At 42.3% G+C, this 15212-nt stretch overlaps 1 protein-coding gene across 1 annotated transcript in view; it reads left to right on the top strand.

Moving 5' to 3' along the window:
* The window catches only part of LOC136612220 (uncharacterized), a 51210-nt gene extending 44717 nt beyond the window's left edge, over window positions 1-6493 (top strand). The window contains exon 12 of the mRNA XM_066592458.1: window positions 1495-6493. Within this exon, the coding sequence (XP_066448555.1) occupies window positions 1495-3818 (2324 nt within the window). The 3' untranslated portion in view covers window positions 3819-6493. The remainder of the gene's footprint in view (window positions 1-1494) is intronic.
* Window positions 6494-15212: the final 8719 nt, after the last annotated feature.

The raw sequence follows: 15212 nt of genomic DNA, 5'->3' as shown, positions 1-15212 counted from the left end.
CTGAAAAAGTGACTTAAGTTATGATGAACTCAATAACTTGAGGTCATTAATTGCATAGAGAGCCCAAAACTATATAAAACAAATAACTCGGACAACTCCTTTAATTTAATAAAGTATCTTTATGATGTATGGTATAGATGGAGTGAAATTCTTAATCAGAATCTGTAACAAACGTTTCACCCACCTTGTTGAATTCATTTTACTTAGAATTTAGACTTTAAATTTTAGTTCTTAATGAAGTAATTTAGTTCTTAATTAAATTAAGGACTGTAGACTGTACAGACCTTATTAAAATATCAATGAATTAAGCCTGAAAAGCGTACATTATCTTGTTAAAGGTGCTTTCAATGCTTTTTGGAAAAATGGCACGGCAGTGTTTGAGGCAGTTTTTGTGGAAGGTTTTCATGCATATTTTTGAGTAAAAGTCAAAAGCGGATGGGGCATGAAGGAGAAGAATGTTCTAGCTTTATATTTCCAATTCATTTTAAATCCACTTCTGAGTTTAGTTTAAAGTAAAATCTCCTTGAGACCTTGCAGCCTTTTTTTTCTCCAAAAAATGTGTTTTGAACCAGAATTTAGTAGTTTTAGGCTGGTGTAGCAATGTAGTACTGGAGATTGCCGTTAAGGGACCTAAGGGCAGATTGTTTGCGGATAACTCCAGCAGAAAAAGGATTATTTCTGCTCTGTAGTCAGTAGACACCTGTGTAGGTGTGTCTGCAGGTCATAAAAATGTTCCTGAACGCAGTGTCATTTGCAGCTCATTTTCTGATCCACTTCAGTGAGATAGTGAGCTCCTGCTGCCAGTCTGTGACAGCCATGAGTCTGACAAGGAAGTATGGCCCTTAGCCTAAAATATGGTATGATTAATGAACATTGATAATGTTGTGTGAAGGCATTAAGATTTGGTATGATAAATGGACATTCATAACTGTTAGATCTTTTGTTCAGACTTACTTCCCTCTCCCTGGTGCTGGCAGATGTGGGCGTCGTCCTACTCTCCCTGTAAACTGAGCTTTCTTACCTGCTTCCAGAACTGCTATGGTTAATTACTCTAGCGCTTCTCTGCTCAGCTGTAGGCTCTTTGCCAATCTCCTTCCTATATAGCTGTGCTGGGACTCCACATCAGTGCTGCAGAGCTGATGTTGTTTCAGACCTGCTCTCTGGCTTCCAGCTTAGAACTTGTTTGTTCAAGTTATCCTGTTTGCATTCTGTGTCCTGCGCTTTGTCATTCTGTTCTTTCTTGCATCCCTCTGTCTATTGTCTTCCCCTGTGCCTCTGTTTCCTTGCAACCTGTCTCTTTATTCCTACCAGTCCTGGTCTGTCTTTTGTTGTATAGGTGTTCTGTCCTGTGAGGGTCAGCTAGCACCTAGAGGAAGCCTGTCGCCAGGTAAAGTGCAGGTACTCTGTTTTGTCAGCCTAATAGGACTGTTATAAAATTTGTCCACATTTGTAGTTTGAAAAAGGAATTACAATATCAAATTTTAATTCTAACAGATAATCCTAGTGAGAATTCTGATGGAAATTCCATGTCATTGCTAAATTATAAAGTAAAAGAAGAAGATATTGTGCAGCACTCTTTAGGAGAAAACCTCATTAACTTCCATGTACATCCAGAACTTGACAGTACAGATCTATCATATGATCGCAATAGGAACTCTGATGGAAACGTCATGTCATCAGTAAATTATAAAGAAGAAGTAGAAGATATTGTGCAGCGCTCTTTAGGAGAAAATCCCATTACACTTAATGTTCATCCAGAACTTGATGGGACACATCTATCATATGATCCTAATAAGAACTTTGATGGAAATTTCATTCCATCGCTAAATTGTAAAGTAGAAGATGAAGACCTTGTTCAGCACTCTTCAGAGGAAAACCCCATTGTGCTTAATGTACATCCAGAACTTGATAGGACAGATCTATCACATGATGCTAATATGGACTCTGATGGAAAATTTATGTCATCACTAAATTGTAAAACAGAAGATGAAAATATCATGTATCACTCTTCAGAAGAAAACGTTATTACCAGTATTGTTTATCCAAAACTTGAAAGTACAGATTTATCCTATGATCCCTCTAATCATAAGGAACCTTCTCCTGACCAATCACAGAATTTTGCTACAAATACAGGTCAGAAAATGTTTCATGAATGTGGAAAACAGCTTACAAACAACTCAGGTCTTAGAAAAAGAATCAGTCACACTGGAGAGAAACTGTATTCATGTTCACAATGTGGGAAATGTTTTGCATATAAAGCAAGATTTATTAGACATGCTCGAACTCACACAGGAGAAAATCTAGTTTCATGTTCAGAATGTGTGAAAGGTTTTACGAGTAAATCAGATCTTGTAAAACATATCAGAATTCATACAGCAGAGAAGCCCTACTTGTGTTCAAGATGTGGGAAACGTTTTGCAGATAACTCAGAACTTGTTAGACATGAGAGAGATCATAAAGGAGAGAAGCCATTTTCATGTTCAGAATGTGGGAAATGTTTTCCAATTAAATCACTTCTTGTTAAACATCAGAGAATTCACAGAGGAGAGAAACCATTTTCATGTTCAGAATGTGGGAAATGTTTTCCAATTAAATCACGTCTTGTTAAACATCAGAGAATTCACACAGGAGAGAAACCATTTTCATGTTCAGAATGTGGGAAATGCTTTACAGATAAATCTGATCTTGTTAAACATCAGACAATTCACACAGGAGAGAAACCATTTTCATGTTCAGAATGTGGGAAATGTTTTCCAATTAAATCACGTCTTGTTAAACATCAGAGAATTCACACAGGAGAGAAACCATTTTCATGTTCAGACTGTGGGAAATGCTTTACAGATACATCTGATCTTGTTAGACATAAGAGAAATCATACAGGAGAGAAGCCATTTTCATGTTCAGAATGTGGGAAATGTTTTCCAATTAAATCACGTCTTGTTAAACATCAGAGAATTCACACAGGAGAGAAACCATTTTCATGTTCAGAATGTGGGAAATGCTTTACAGATAAATCTGATCTTGTTAAACATAAGAGAGATCATACAGGAGAGAAACCATTTTCATGTTCAGAATGTGGGAAATGCTTTACACATAAATCTGATCTTGTTAAACATAAGAGAGATCATACAGGAGAGAAGCCATTTTCATGTTCAGAATGTGGGAAATGTTTTCCAATTAAATCACATCTTGTTAAACATCAGAGAATTCACACAGGAGAGAAACCATTTTCATGTTCAGAATGTGGGAAATGCTTTACACATAAATCTGATCTTGTTAAACATAAGAGAGATCATACAGGAGAGAAACCATTTTCATGTTCAGAATGTGGGAAATGCTTTGCACATAAATCAAATCTTCTTAGACATGGCAGAACTCACACAAGAGAAAATCTATGTTCATGTCCCGAATGCGAGAAAAGTTTTACACGTAAATCAGATCTTGTTAGACATATCAAAATTCACACAGGAGAGAGGCCATATTTGTGTTCAGAATGTGGGAAATGTTTTATAGAAAAATCGGATCTTGTCCAACATCAGAGAATTCACACAGGAGAATTTTCATGTTCAGAATGTGGGAAAAGCTTCACTACTAATGTCAAATGTAGGGAGCATCAAAGACGTCACACAGGAGAGAAGCCGTATGCATGTCCAGAATGTGGGAAATGCTTTACAGATAAATCAACTCTTGTTAAACATAAGAGAACCCACACAGGGGAGAAGCCATTTTCGTGTTCAGAATGTGGGAAAGGTTATGTGCGGAGATCAGATCTTATTAAACATCAGAGACGTCACCACACGGAGGGGAAGACTTTTTGATATTCTAGATGTGGAATTTTACAAAGAAATCAAGTTTTGAAAACTCATTAGAAAAACCGTGTACTTATTTGGAATGTGGGAAATGTGAAGACAGAGTTTTAATACATCAGGGCATTCAGAGACATTGAACACTCAATAAGAGAGTTAATTTGTGGAATAGCTTTGATCTATCAAACATCCTAAATTATAGTTACTGCAGGTCTACTGTGACCGTGATCCATATGAAAATATATTGTGGTAAGTAAGAAAAGAAGCGCAGCCTTTACTTTCAAAAATGACAAAAGTGGACCTAGAGCCAGCAACTAAAATCAATCCTTTATTACATTAGATCAAAATTGTAGACAACAGGGAAAGCTTATGCATCATAGCTATTACAACTGCTCTATGCCAGATGCTATATAAATAATAAACCATGGTGCCACAGAAACATGTGAAAAAAATTAAACCTACAGTTAATGAGGCCACATGATATGGGCCTAGTGGTGCTTACTAAAGACATCTACTTTTCTGAATTAACAGGTTGTGTGACTCTTGCAAGCCAGTCAGTGTAGATATAACATGATCATAAGCATGATGGATGAAAAAAGCATAATGAAGCAAATGCCTTCAATATAGTCCATCTGATATCATGAACCACGTGGGCCAATAATGAAGATAATAAAAGTATAGCAAATCTATAGTAAAAGAGGTAAGCGGGTAACAGAATTCATAAAGATCAATCCTTGATAATGAATAGAAGTTAATGGGAGTTGTGCCTGCAATACCATGCTTGGCCATTGCCAAATATACAGAGATATTTGCTTCCTGTTGGGGGTCCTGAGCAGGGGACCTCCGCTGATCACTATTGATGGTCTATCTTTAAGAATAACATTCCAATATTACATAGGGAGAACTTGATCATAGATTTCAAATCAAGTATGATTGGTAATGTGTCTCCCTGAAACGCTACATAATATGTCTTATCTAGGCTATATAACCTTGAAAAGCTCTCCATACACCAATAAGTAGGACAGTCTCCTTCATCAAGCTACAAAAAAGGGAGTAGTGAAGTTCTTTATTAATGGAATAACCCAAATAAAAGCCTTGCTCCAAAAAATCTCTACCCTGAGAATGAATTGCCTATTTTTTTAGTCTGGAAAACCATTTTTCATGAGGAGACAGTTTTTCTTTTTTTTCCTCTTTTGTTGTTTTTTTACATATGTATATTTCAACAGCCATAATTTTATTGATTTCCCTGTTGACGGCCACATACGTCCTGCCTCTACAATTTCCTAACTCCTATTTGCCCGGAATTGGCCTTTTGTCATGGAAGATGCTACTATTATTTCTATAGAGGAGCTTCTAACAGATAATAATTCGGTTGAACTTGCATCATAATATTTCCAACACTGAGTTTTACAAGTCTATAAGAATTTGTCATATTATGCATAAAAGTGAAATTACTACTCCCATCTTTCCCAAATCTGCTTTTATCTGATATTCAGTGCCTTAACATCTTGAAGAGGGCATCTTATTCCTACTATGACTCCTTTTTATCTATCCTTCAAAAAAATAAAAAACATAAAAAATGTTGAAATGGAACAAGACCTTGATCCTCAATTCCCACTGAATGATTGGCATAGAGCTCAAGCAAACGCTGTGCCACACTATTTCAGCTTGGGTAAGAAAAAGCATTGAAAGCCCCTTCTCATTGGAAAATCGTCCAAAAATGTAATTTTACAATGGTAACTTACGCCATCAAAAATTTCCAAAAACAATATGTCAGTATCTACTGGAAGACAGAAAAGTACCTACTTCAAGATGTGCTGGTCTTGTCTTGCTGCTCATTTATTTTGACAAGACCCTTTTGTACTCTTAAAGCCTAATCTGCTATTCTTCAATAGAATTGCCGGAGGTTAGGCAATGGTTAAAAATAAGTATTTTCCTTCTCTATCTGTGCAAGATTCGTCTCTCTGTTATGAGGTTGATAATTTGCCATCCTTTTACACTCATTAATAACTGCGAAAGGGTTGTTTATCCGGGGATTATTCTGATTGCCAGATTGAAGTCAGGAAATATTTTTTTCCCCTTAAATGGAGAGGATTGGCTTCTACCTCATTGGGTTTTTGCCTTCCTCTAGATCAACATTGAGGCGTAATAGGCTGAACTGGATGGACAAATGTTTTTTTCGGCCAGGCATACTATGTTACTATGATCATTGCGGCCCTCATATATATGCCAGCTGTAGGGAGACAAGTGATTCCATCTTCTATACGCATCTGGTTCAAAAAAATCCAAATGGTGAAAGGAATAGAAGACCTAACGGGCCGTCTTCGGGGATGTCCAAATAAGTTTAGACTTACGACTTACCTGGTACTATCTGTTGTGCTTTAAAAATTCTTAGGAATACCCGTCCCTTATGTTGTGATTCATTCTTCTGATCCTTTTTCACCTAGAAACTAATCATTGTTTTGTCTATACCTCCCCTTCATCTCCTTTTCTTTCACCTGTTCTCTTTCCACTCCATTCTCCCCCTTTTCTTTTTTTTATCCTCATTGTATTTCTGCTTTAATTTTGCTCTCTGATACCAGTCGGTAGACAGTGATCATTTCCCCCAAAATAAACCCTACCCTGATAATAAGCCCTACCCTTATTTTCAAGGGGAGGTGGGGTGGAGGCGGCCTTGAAATATAAGCTCCCCCTGAAAATAAGCCCTAGCTACACTAGGTTTAAAAAAAAAGAATACCCACCTAGCCGCCGGCATCTGTGTCCCTCACGCTGGTCTCCGGCGCTGTGGCAGGCTGCAGTCCTCAGCGCTGATAGGATTCTCTTGTGGTGACAAGGCTTTGAATACCCTGCCCTCCGTTAAGAGAGCGCTGTGATTGTATCGAGCGTCAGCCAATCAAAGGCGGCGCTCAATCATTCACAGCCTTTCAGTGAATGACAGTGAATGGCTGTGATTGGTTCACCGAGCATCGGCTCTGATTGGCTGGCCCTCGATCCAATTACAGGGCTCATTGGAGGCGAGGTATTTAAAACCCTGTTACCAGGAGAAGAGAATCCTGTCAGCGCTGAGGACTGCAGCAGTGTGGGGACCAGCATGAGGGACACAGATGGCGGCGGCTGGGTAAGGATAAGACACACCCCTCCTGAAAATAAAACACTGTGCCTCTTTTGAGTCAAAAATTAATATAAGACAGTGTCCTATTTTTGGGGAAACACGGTACCATTTCTGTATCTTATTTTGTTGTGGACTTTAGATGTGTATTTTATTAATTAGGATTTCAGCACGTTTGTGTCCGGTCTTTGTCTTCTTGCCCCTTGTTATGATTTTCCATTCTCGGGAGTAGTTTCTTTTACTATTAAGTCCTGGCGTCATGTTTTATTTGTCAAATATATTCCTCCATTTCAAGAATCCATATGTTTTGCAATAAAATTAAAAAATAAGACAGTCATGTTCACTATTCTAATTCCCTGTGGGTCCAGCACCACTCCTGTTTACATTGGCTACAGTCATCACATGTGCATAGGGAACATCACCGCTTCAGCCGATCACTGGTCTCAAAGGTATGTAACTCTACACTGCTGTGGCCTGTGATTGGTTACAGGAGTCGTGTGTTTACGGAATAAGTTATATATGAAGCTTGATAAAAACCCTTTTTTACAAGTAGAAACGTCGCTGGTTATGGAGGATTAAAGAGTTTATTTGTATTCATCTCGTGCTGCCTGGACTATATAACTTATTTGGACAAGTATTTGGGTCGTGATCCAGACCTCCGATGGGCTGTGCATTTTTCCTCCTTGCCTTGGAACAAGGCTTGTAAAACAGCAGGGAACTAACTGGTCTCCAAATGCTGCTGTCTGTACAATCTTGTTTGCTGTGTGTATACGGGATGTCACCACTACAACCAATATAAATACTGATGGACATTGAGAATGGAAGTCGTTGTCCTGGACCAGAAGGATTAGAGTGGCCAGTATGGCTTTCTTTATTTTTAACCATATCTTACCATCTGTCATTTTTTCTTACAACATGGAAGGTCTTTTAATATTCGGTTAATTCCCTGAACATTTCAGAATTGTAATTAGTCACATCATTTTAGCTACTGGGATAACATTGGCAAGAAATTCAAAGCTTTTAAACTTCCTCGTTAGCAGAAATAATTGGATTGGTATTATAACTCTCCACGCGGGAAGAAATGTCAACCGCCTACATTCGGACATCATCCCATTATGACTGGCTCCCTCGCACTGTCCGCGGTGCCGTGTTCATCATTGTAATGTATCGTAGCGGTAATACTTTGACCTGTTTTCCTCCGCAATTTTCTTCTATTTAACCACAAAAACATCAACTTGTTTCTTTCTATTGTAATAAATCTCGTTGCTGTAATTCAGTGTACCTTTGTATCGCCTCTTTATTGTAGAGCTGATTTATATTTTATGAAAATTATTTTTAAAAATAAATGTTCATGGGGACGCCTTTAAGTTTTTACATTTCTTTAGTTGGAGACCGTGCAGGGAATGATTGTAACTAACAACATTCAAAATACATTTACTATCAGAGGTATGCATACCGTAATAAATACTCTAACCACATTAAATAATGCAAGGATCTTCGTATATAATTTGATCAAATTACATTGGCCCATCTACCAACGTCCAGGTGGCCAAGCTTTCAGATGGGTCCTAACTAGAGATGAGCGAACACGTTCGGCCCCGCCCCTTTTTCGCCCGAACACCGAACTTTGCGAACACTTCAGTGTTCGGGCGAAAAAGTTCGGGGGCCGCCGTGGCAGCGCGGGGGGGTGCGGCGGGGAGTGGGGGGGAGAGGGAGAGAGAGAGGGCTCCCCCCTGTTCCCCGCTACTGCCGCCCGCGCCGCCGCGCATCTCCCCGCCCCCCGGGGGCACCCGGACACTTACGCGCGAACACTGCAGTGTTCGGCAAAGCGGGTGTCCGGGTGCGGATGTGTCCGTAACGGACACGTTCGCTCATCTCTAGTCCTAACGCTAATGCCAGATGGTCTAATCTCAACCTGGGAAAGATGGGTACCTACTAGAGATGAACGAGCACCAAAATGCTCGGGTGCTCGTTGCTCAAGTCGAACTTTCCGCGATGCTCGAGAGCTCGTTTCGAGTAACGAACCCCATTGAAGTCAATGGGCAACTCGAGCATTTTTGTATATGACCGATGCTCCGCATAGGTCATGACATGTGTAACTCTGGAAAACATCCGAAAGTCATGGAAACACCACAGAAACGGATAGGGAAGGGCAGGGGCAGCATGCATGGCTGCATCTGAGGCTCCCAGGTCCCACTATTAAGCCACAATGGGGGCAAGAGTCTGCCCTCCACCCTAACAACTTTTACTTTGGACAAACCCTCATTAGCAAGGCACACCTTAGCTAAGCACCACACTACCTGAAACCAAGGACAATCACTGCCTGTGTGTGACACCGCTGCCTCTTCTCCTGGGTTACATGCTGCCCGACCCTGCATCCACAGCGCACCCAAAAGTTTCCCTGCACAGCCTGTAGTTGCTCTCATGCCACATGCTCGCTTCATAGCTACACCACTCTCATGTCTATTTCTAAGTACATCTGCGATGAGGAGGAATCAGAGGCACATACTGCAGAATGTTGGCAGGCCCAGGCAGCAACCCTCTTTGAAAGGGGGGCGATAGCCCACAATGCTGTTGAGAATCGATGATAAATTGATGTACGATCATCATTCCAATCCCATGTCACCTCCGTCGCAAAATTGTCAGGAGCCGCAAGCGTGGGCATAAAGGGGACTCAGGTGCCTGCACTTCTACACATCTCCACAATGCGAGGAGCAATGGGAAATCCATGTGTCCACAGACAATTCATTCTGTGTAGACGTTAGATAGCTCAACACCGCAATGGAAAGTCTTTGAGTTCCTTGAGCTTGCCTATGCTGTCGGAGCACAAAGGTAGTATTACACAAGAAGAAATCAGAGCGCCCAAACATGGCAGACTTTCACCCCGTCAAGGACCTCGGCCCACATTTCTACCTTAGTCAGTCAGTGTATTTGTGCCAGACAGGTAAAGCAATGCAATGGGAACTCATTGTGCACTCACAGCATAGGCTAGTCCAAGAAACTCAAGCACGGTATTACACATGAGGAAATCAGAGTGCCCAAACATGGCAGAGTTTCACCCTCTGAAGGGCCTTGGCCTATATTTCTGCCCTAGTAAGTCAGTGGGTTGGTGGGCATAAAGCGGACTTCGATGCTAGTACAGCTGTGAACGTCTCATTTAATTATTTGCGGTTGCTTTCACCACTCCAAAGACAGGATTAACCAGGAACAAGTTCCACAGGCACAACCTGGCACAGTTGCTTTTCCCCCAGGACATAGGACTCTGCCCAGACCCTCAGCAATCGCAGGCATGAAGCGGACTCCGATGCTAGTATAGCTGTGAAGGTCTCATTAAATCAGTTACATTTGCTTTCACCGCTCCAAAGACTGTATTAACCAGGAAGAAATTCCACAGGCCCAACCTGGTGCAGTTGCATTTCCCCCAGGACATAGGCCTCTGCCACACCCTTAGCAATCGCGGGCATGAAGCGGACTCCGATGCTAGTACAGCTGTGAACCTCTCATGAATGCAGTAACGCTCCTCTTGTTTGCCCCAAACCAGTGGCGCGGATAACTGTGGTAACACGAGAGAAAATACATGTTGCCCAGTGCTGATCCCATGACCCCAAGCTGGAGGAGGTGGCATTACAAGGACATTAGCATGACCAGGACCCGCTATAGTCTGCGTGGGAAGTATGTGAGTGGACCCTGGATCAGGCTCGGTCCCAGCCTCCACCATGTGTGCCCAAGGTGCCCTGAGCTACATAGCAATGGGAAATCCATGTGTCCCCACACAGATAACTCAACACTACAAGGGGAAGTCTTTAAGTTCCTTGGGCTCGTCTATGCTGTCAGTGCACAAAGATGGTATTACACAGGAAGAAATCAGAGTGCCCAACCTTGGGAGAGTTTCACCCCACCAACGACCTTGGCCTCGGCCCACATTTCTGCCCTAGTCAGTCAGTGTATGTGTGCCAGATCGGTAAAACTCCCCGATTGGAAGACTTAGTGAACCCATAGTATAGAAAGACCCCTGTAACATTTCTGTAGCAGAAGTATTGGCAGACCCCAGTAACATTTCTGTAGCAAACGTATAGATAGACCCCAGTAACATTTCTGGAATAAAAGTAGAGGCAGACCCCAGTAACATTTCTGCAGCAAAAGTATAGGCAGACCCCAGTAACATTTCTGTAGTAACAGTATAGACAGACCCCTGTAACATTTCTGTAGCAGAAGTATAGGCAGACCAAATTAACATTTCTTTAGTAACTGTATAGACAGACCCCTGTAACATTTCTGTGGCAGAAGTATAGGCAAACAACCACCAGTAACACTTCAGTAGCACAGGTATAGACGGACCCCAGTAACATTTCTGTAGCAGAAGTATAGGCAGACCTCATTAACATTTCTGTAGCAAAATTTTAGGCAGACCCCTGTAACATTTCTGTAGCAAAGGTACAGGTGGACCCCAGTAACATTTCTGTAGCAGAAGTATAGGCAGACCCCATTAACATTTCTGCAGTAAAGGTATAGGCAGACCCAGTAACATTTCAGTAGCAGAAGTATAGGCAGACCCCATTAACATTTCTCTAGAAAATGTATAGGCAGACCCCTCTAACATTTCTGTAGCAGACGTATAGGCAGACCCCAGTAACATTTCTGTAGTAATAGTATAGACAGACCTCTGTAACATTTATATATCAGAAGTATAAGCAGACCCCAGTAACATTTTTGTAGCAAAGGTATAGGCGGACCCCAGTAACATTTCTGTAGCAGAAGTATATGCAGACCCCAGTAACATTTCTGTAGCAAAGGTATAGGTGGACCCCAGTAACATTTCTGTAGCAGAAGTATAGGCAGACCCCAGTAGCATTTCTGTAGTAAAAGTATAGGCAGACCCCAGTAACATTTCAGTAGTAAAGGTATAGGCGGACCCAAGTAACATTTCTGTAGCAGAAGTATAGGCAGACCCCATTAACATTTCTGTAGTAAAAGTATAGCAGACCCCAGTAACATTTCAGTAGCAAAGGTATAGGTGGACCCCAGTAACATTTCTGTAGTAACAGTGTAGACAGACCCCAGTAACATTTCTGTAGCAGAAGTATAGGCAGACCCTAGTAACACTTCTGTAGCAAAGGTATAGGCGGACCCCAGTAACATTGATGTAGCAGAAGTATAGGCAGACCCCAGTGACATTTCTGTAGTAGAAGTATAGGCAGACACCTGTAACATTTCTGTAGCAGAAGTATAGGCAGACCCCAGTGACATTTCTATATTAGAAGTATAGGCAGACCCCTGTAACATTTCTGTAGCAGAAGTATAGGCAGACCCCTGTAACATTTCTGTAGTAAAAGTATAGGCAGAACCCAGTAACATTTCTGTAGCAAAGGTATAGGCGGACTCCAGTAACATTTCTGTACCAAAGGTATAGGCGGACCCCAGTAACATTTATGTAGCAGAAGTATAGGCAGACCCCAGTAACATTTCTGTAGTAACAGTATAGGCAAAACCCTGTAACAATTCTGTAGCAGAAGTATAGGCGGACCCCAGTAACATTTCTGTAGTAACAGTATAGACAGACCCCAGTAACATTTCTGTAGTAAAAGTATAGGCAGACCCCAGTAACATTTCTGTAGCAGAAGTATAGGCAAACCCCTGTAACATTTCTGTAGTAACAGTATAGATAGACCCCTGTAACATTTCTGCAGTAACAGTATAGACAGACCCCTGTAACATTTCTGTAGCAGACATATAGGCAGACTCCAGTAACATTTCTGTAGCAAAGGTATAGGCGGACCCCAGTAACATTGATGTAGCAGAAGTATAGGCAGACCCCAGTGACATTTCTGTAGTAGAAGTATAGGCAGACACCTGTAACATTTCTGTAGCAGAAGTATAGGCAGACCCCAGTGACATTTCTATATTAGAAGTATAGGCAGACCCCTGTAACATTTCTGTAGCAGAAGTATAGGCAGACCCCTGTAACATTTCTGTAGTAAAAGTATAGGCAGAACCCAGTAACATTTCTGTAGCAAAGGTATAGGCGGACTCCAGTAACATTTCTGTACCAAAGGTATAGGCGGACCCCAGTAACATTTATGTAGCAGAAGTATAGGCAGACCCCAGTAACATTTCTGTAGTAACAGTATAGGCAAAACCCTGTAACAATTCTGTAGCAGAAGTATAGGCGGACCCCAGTAACATTTCTGTAGTAACAGTATAGACAGACCCCAGTAACATTTCTGTAGTAAAAGTATAGGCAGACCCCAGTAACATTTCTGTAGCAGAAGTATAGGCAAACCCCTGTAACATTTCTGTAGTAACAGTATAGATAGACCCCTGTAACATTTCTGCAGTAACAGTATAGACAGACCCCTGTAACATTTCTGTAGCAGACATATAGGCAGACTCCAGTAACATTTCTGTAGCAAAGGTATAGGCGGACCCCAGTAACATTTCTGTAGCAGAAGTATAGGCAGACCCCTGTAACATTTCTGTTGTAACACTATAGACAGATACCTGTAAGATTTCTGTAGCAGAATTATAGGCAGACCCCAGTAACATTTCTGTAGTAACAGTATAGACTGGCCTCTGCAACATTTCTTTTGTTAAAGTATACGCAGACCCCTGAAACATTTCTGTAGCAAATGTATAGGCAGACCCCAGTAACATTTCTGTAGTAAAAGTATAGGCAGACCCCATTAACATTTCTGTAGTAATAGTATAGGCAGACCCCTGTAACATTTCAGTAGCAGAAATACAGGCAGACCCCAGTAACATTTCTGTAGTAAAAGTATAGACAGACCCCAGTAACATTTTTGTAGCAGAAGGGTAGGCAGACCCCAGTAGCATTTCTGTAGTAACACTATAGACAGACCCCTGTAACATTTCTGCAGCAGAAGTATAGGCAAACAAGCACCAGTAACATTTCAGTAGCAAAGATATAGGCGGTCCCCAGTAACATTTCTATCGCCGAAGTATAGGCAGACCCCATTAACATTTCTGTAGTAAAAGTATAGGCAGACCCCTGTAACATTTCTGTAGCAGAAGTATTGGCAGACACCAGTAAAATTTGTGTTGCAAGAGTATAGGCGAATCCCTGAAACATTGATGTACTATTAGTGAAGGCGAAGGATGTTCCAACCACAAAGCGTCGGCCTTTATGCTTTGCAGCGAACTTCTCAGCAGGCATAGCGGCGGGATGGTAACACTAATGATTGCAGCATCGCCGCTCACCATCTGGGTAGACCCCTCAAAGTTTCTGAGGACCTGGCAGAATTCTGCCATCCAAGCCCACTCCACGGTAAAGAATTGGGGAGGCTGACTCCCACTACGCCGCCCATGTTGGAGTTAGTATTCCACTATTGCTCTACGCTGCTCATAGAGCCTGGCCAACATGTGCAGCGTAGAATTCCCCCATGTGGGCACATCTCACAGCAGTCGGTGATCTGGCAGATTAAACTGATGTTGCAGGGTCCTCAGGTTGGCAGCATCCATGGTGGACTTGCGGAAATGTGGGCAGACGCGGCGCACTTTGCTGAGCAGGTCAGACAAGTGAGGGTAGTTTTTTAGAAACCGCTGAACCACCAAATTCAAGAAGTGGGCCAGGCATGGCACGTGTGTGAGGCGCCGAGCTGCAGAGACGCCACCAGGTTACGGCAGTTGTCACACTCGACCGTGCCCGATTGGAGGCTTAGTGGCGAAAGCCAGAGGTCGGTCTGCTCTGTCAGGCCCTGCAACAATTCAGGGGCCGTGTGCCTCTTGTCACCTAAGCTGATTAGTTTCAGCTCGGCCTGCTGACGCTTGCCCACCGATGTGCTGCCACGCAGCGCCATACCAACTGCTAGCGACGCTGCTCACATTTCTTTATTGAGAGGTAGAGGTTGCGTAGGAGGAGGAGGGGGAGAGTTTAGAGGAGGTGGCATAGACCGCCACAGATACCAGCACCGAGGTAGGACCCGCTATTCTGGGTGTTGGTAGGACATGAGCGGTCCCAGACTCTGACTCGGTCCCAGCCTCCACCAAATTCACCCAATGTGCCGTCAGTGAGATATAGTGGCCCTACCCGCTAGTACTTGTCCACATGTCCGTGGTTAAGTGGACCTTTCCAGTAACCCCGTTGGTGAGGGCACAATTAATGTTGCAGGAGCCGTGGTGGTGTAGGGCTGGGATGGCACACTGGGAAAAACAGTGGCGACTAGGGAACGAGTAGTGCAAGACCGCCGCCGCCATCATGTTTTTGAAAGCCTCTGTTTCCACAAGCCTGTACGGCAGCATCTCCAGGCTGATTAATTTGGCAATGTGCACGTTTAAAGCTT

Source organism: Eleutherodactylus coqui, chromosome 1 (genome assembly GCF_035609145.1).
Source record: "Eleutherodactylus coqui strain aEleCoq1 chromosome 1, aEleCoq1.hap1, whole genome shotgun sequence".
NCBI lineage: Eukaryota > Metazoa > Chordata > Amphibia > Anura > Eleutherodactylidae > Eleutherodactylus > Eleutherodactylus coqui.
Note: the sequence above shows the minus strand (reverse complement) of the source record. Positions and strands in the feature narration are given on the sequence as shown.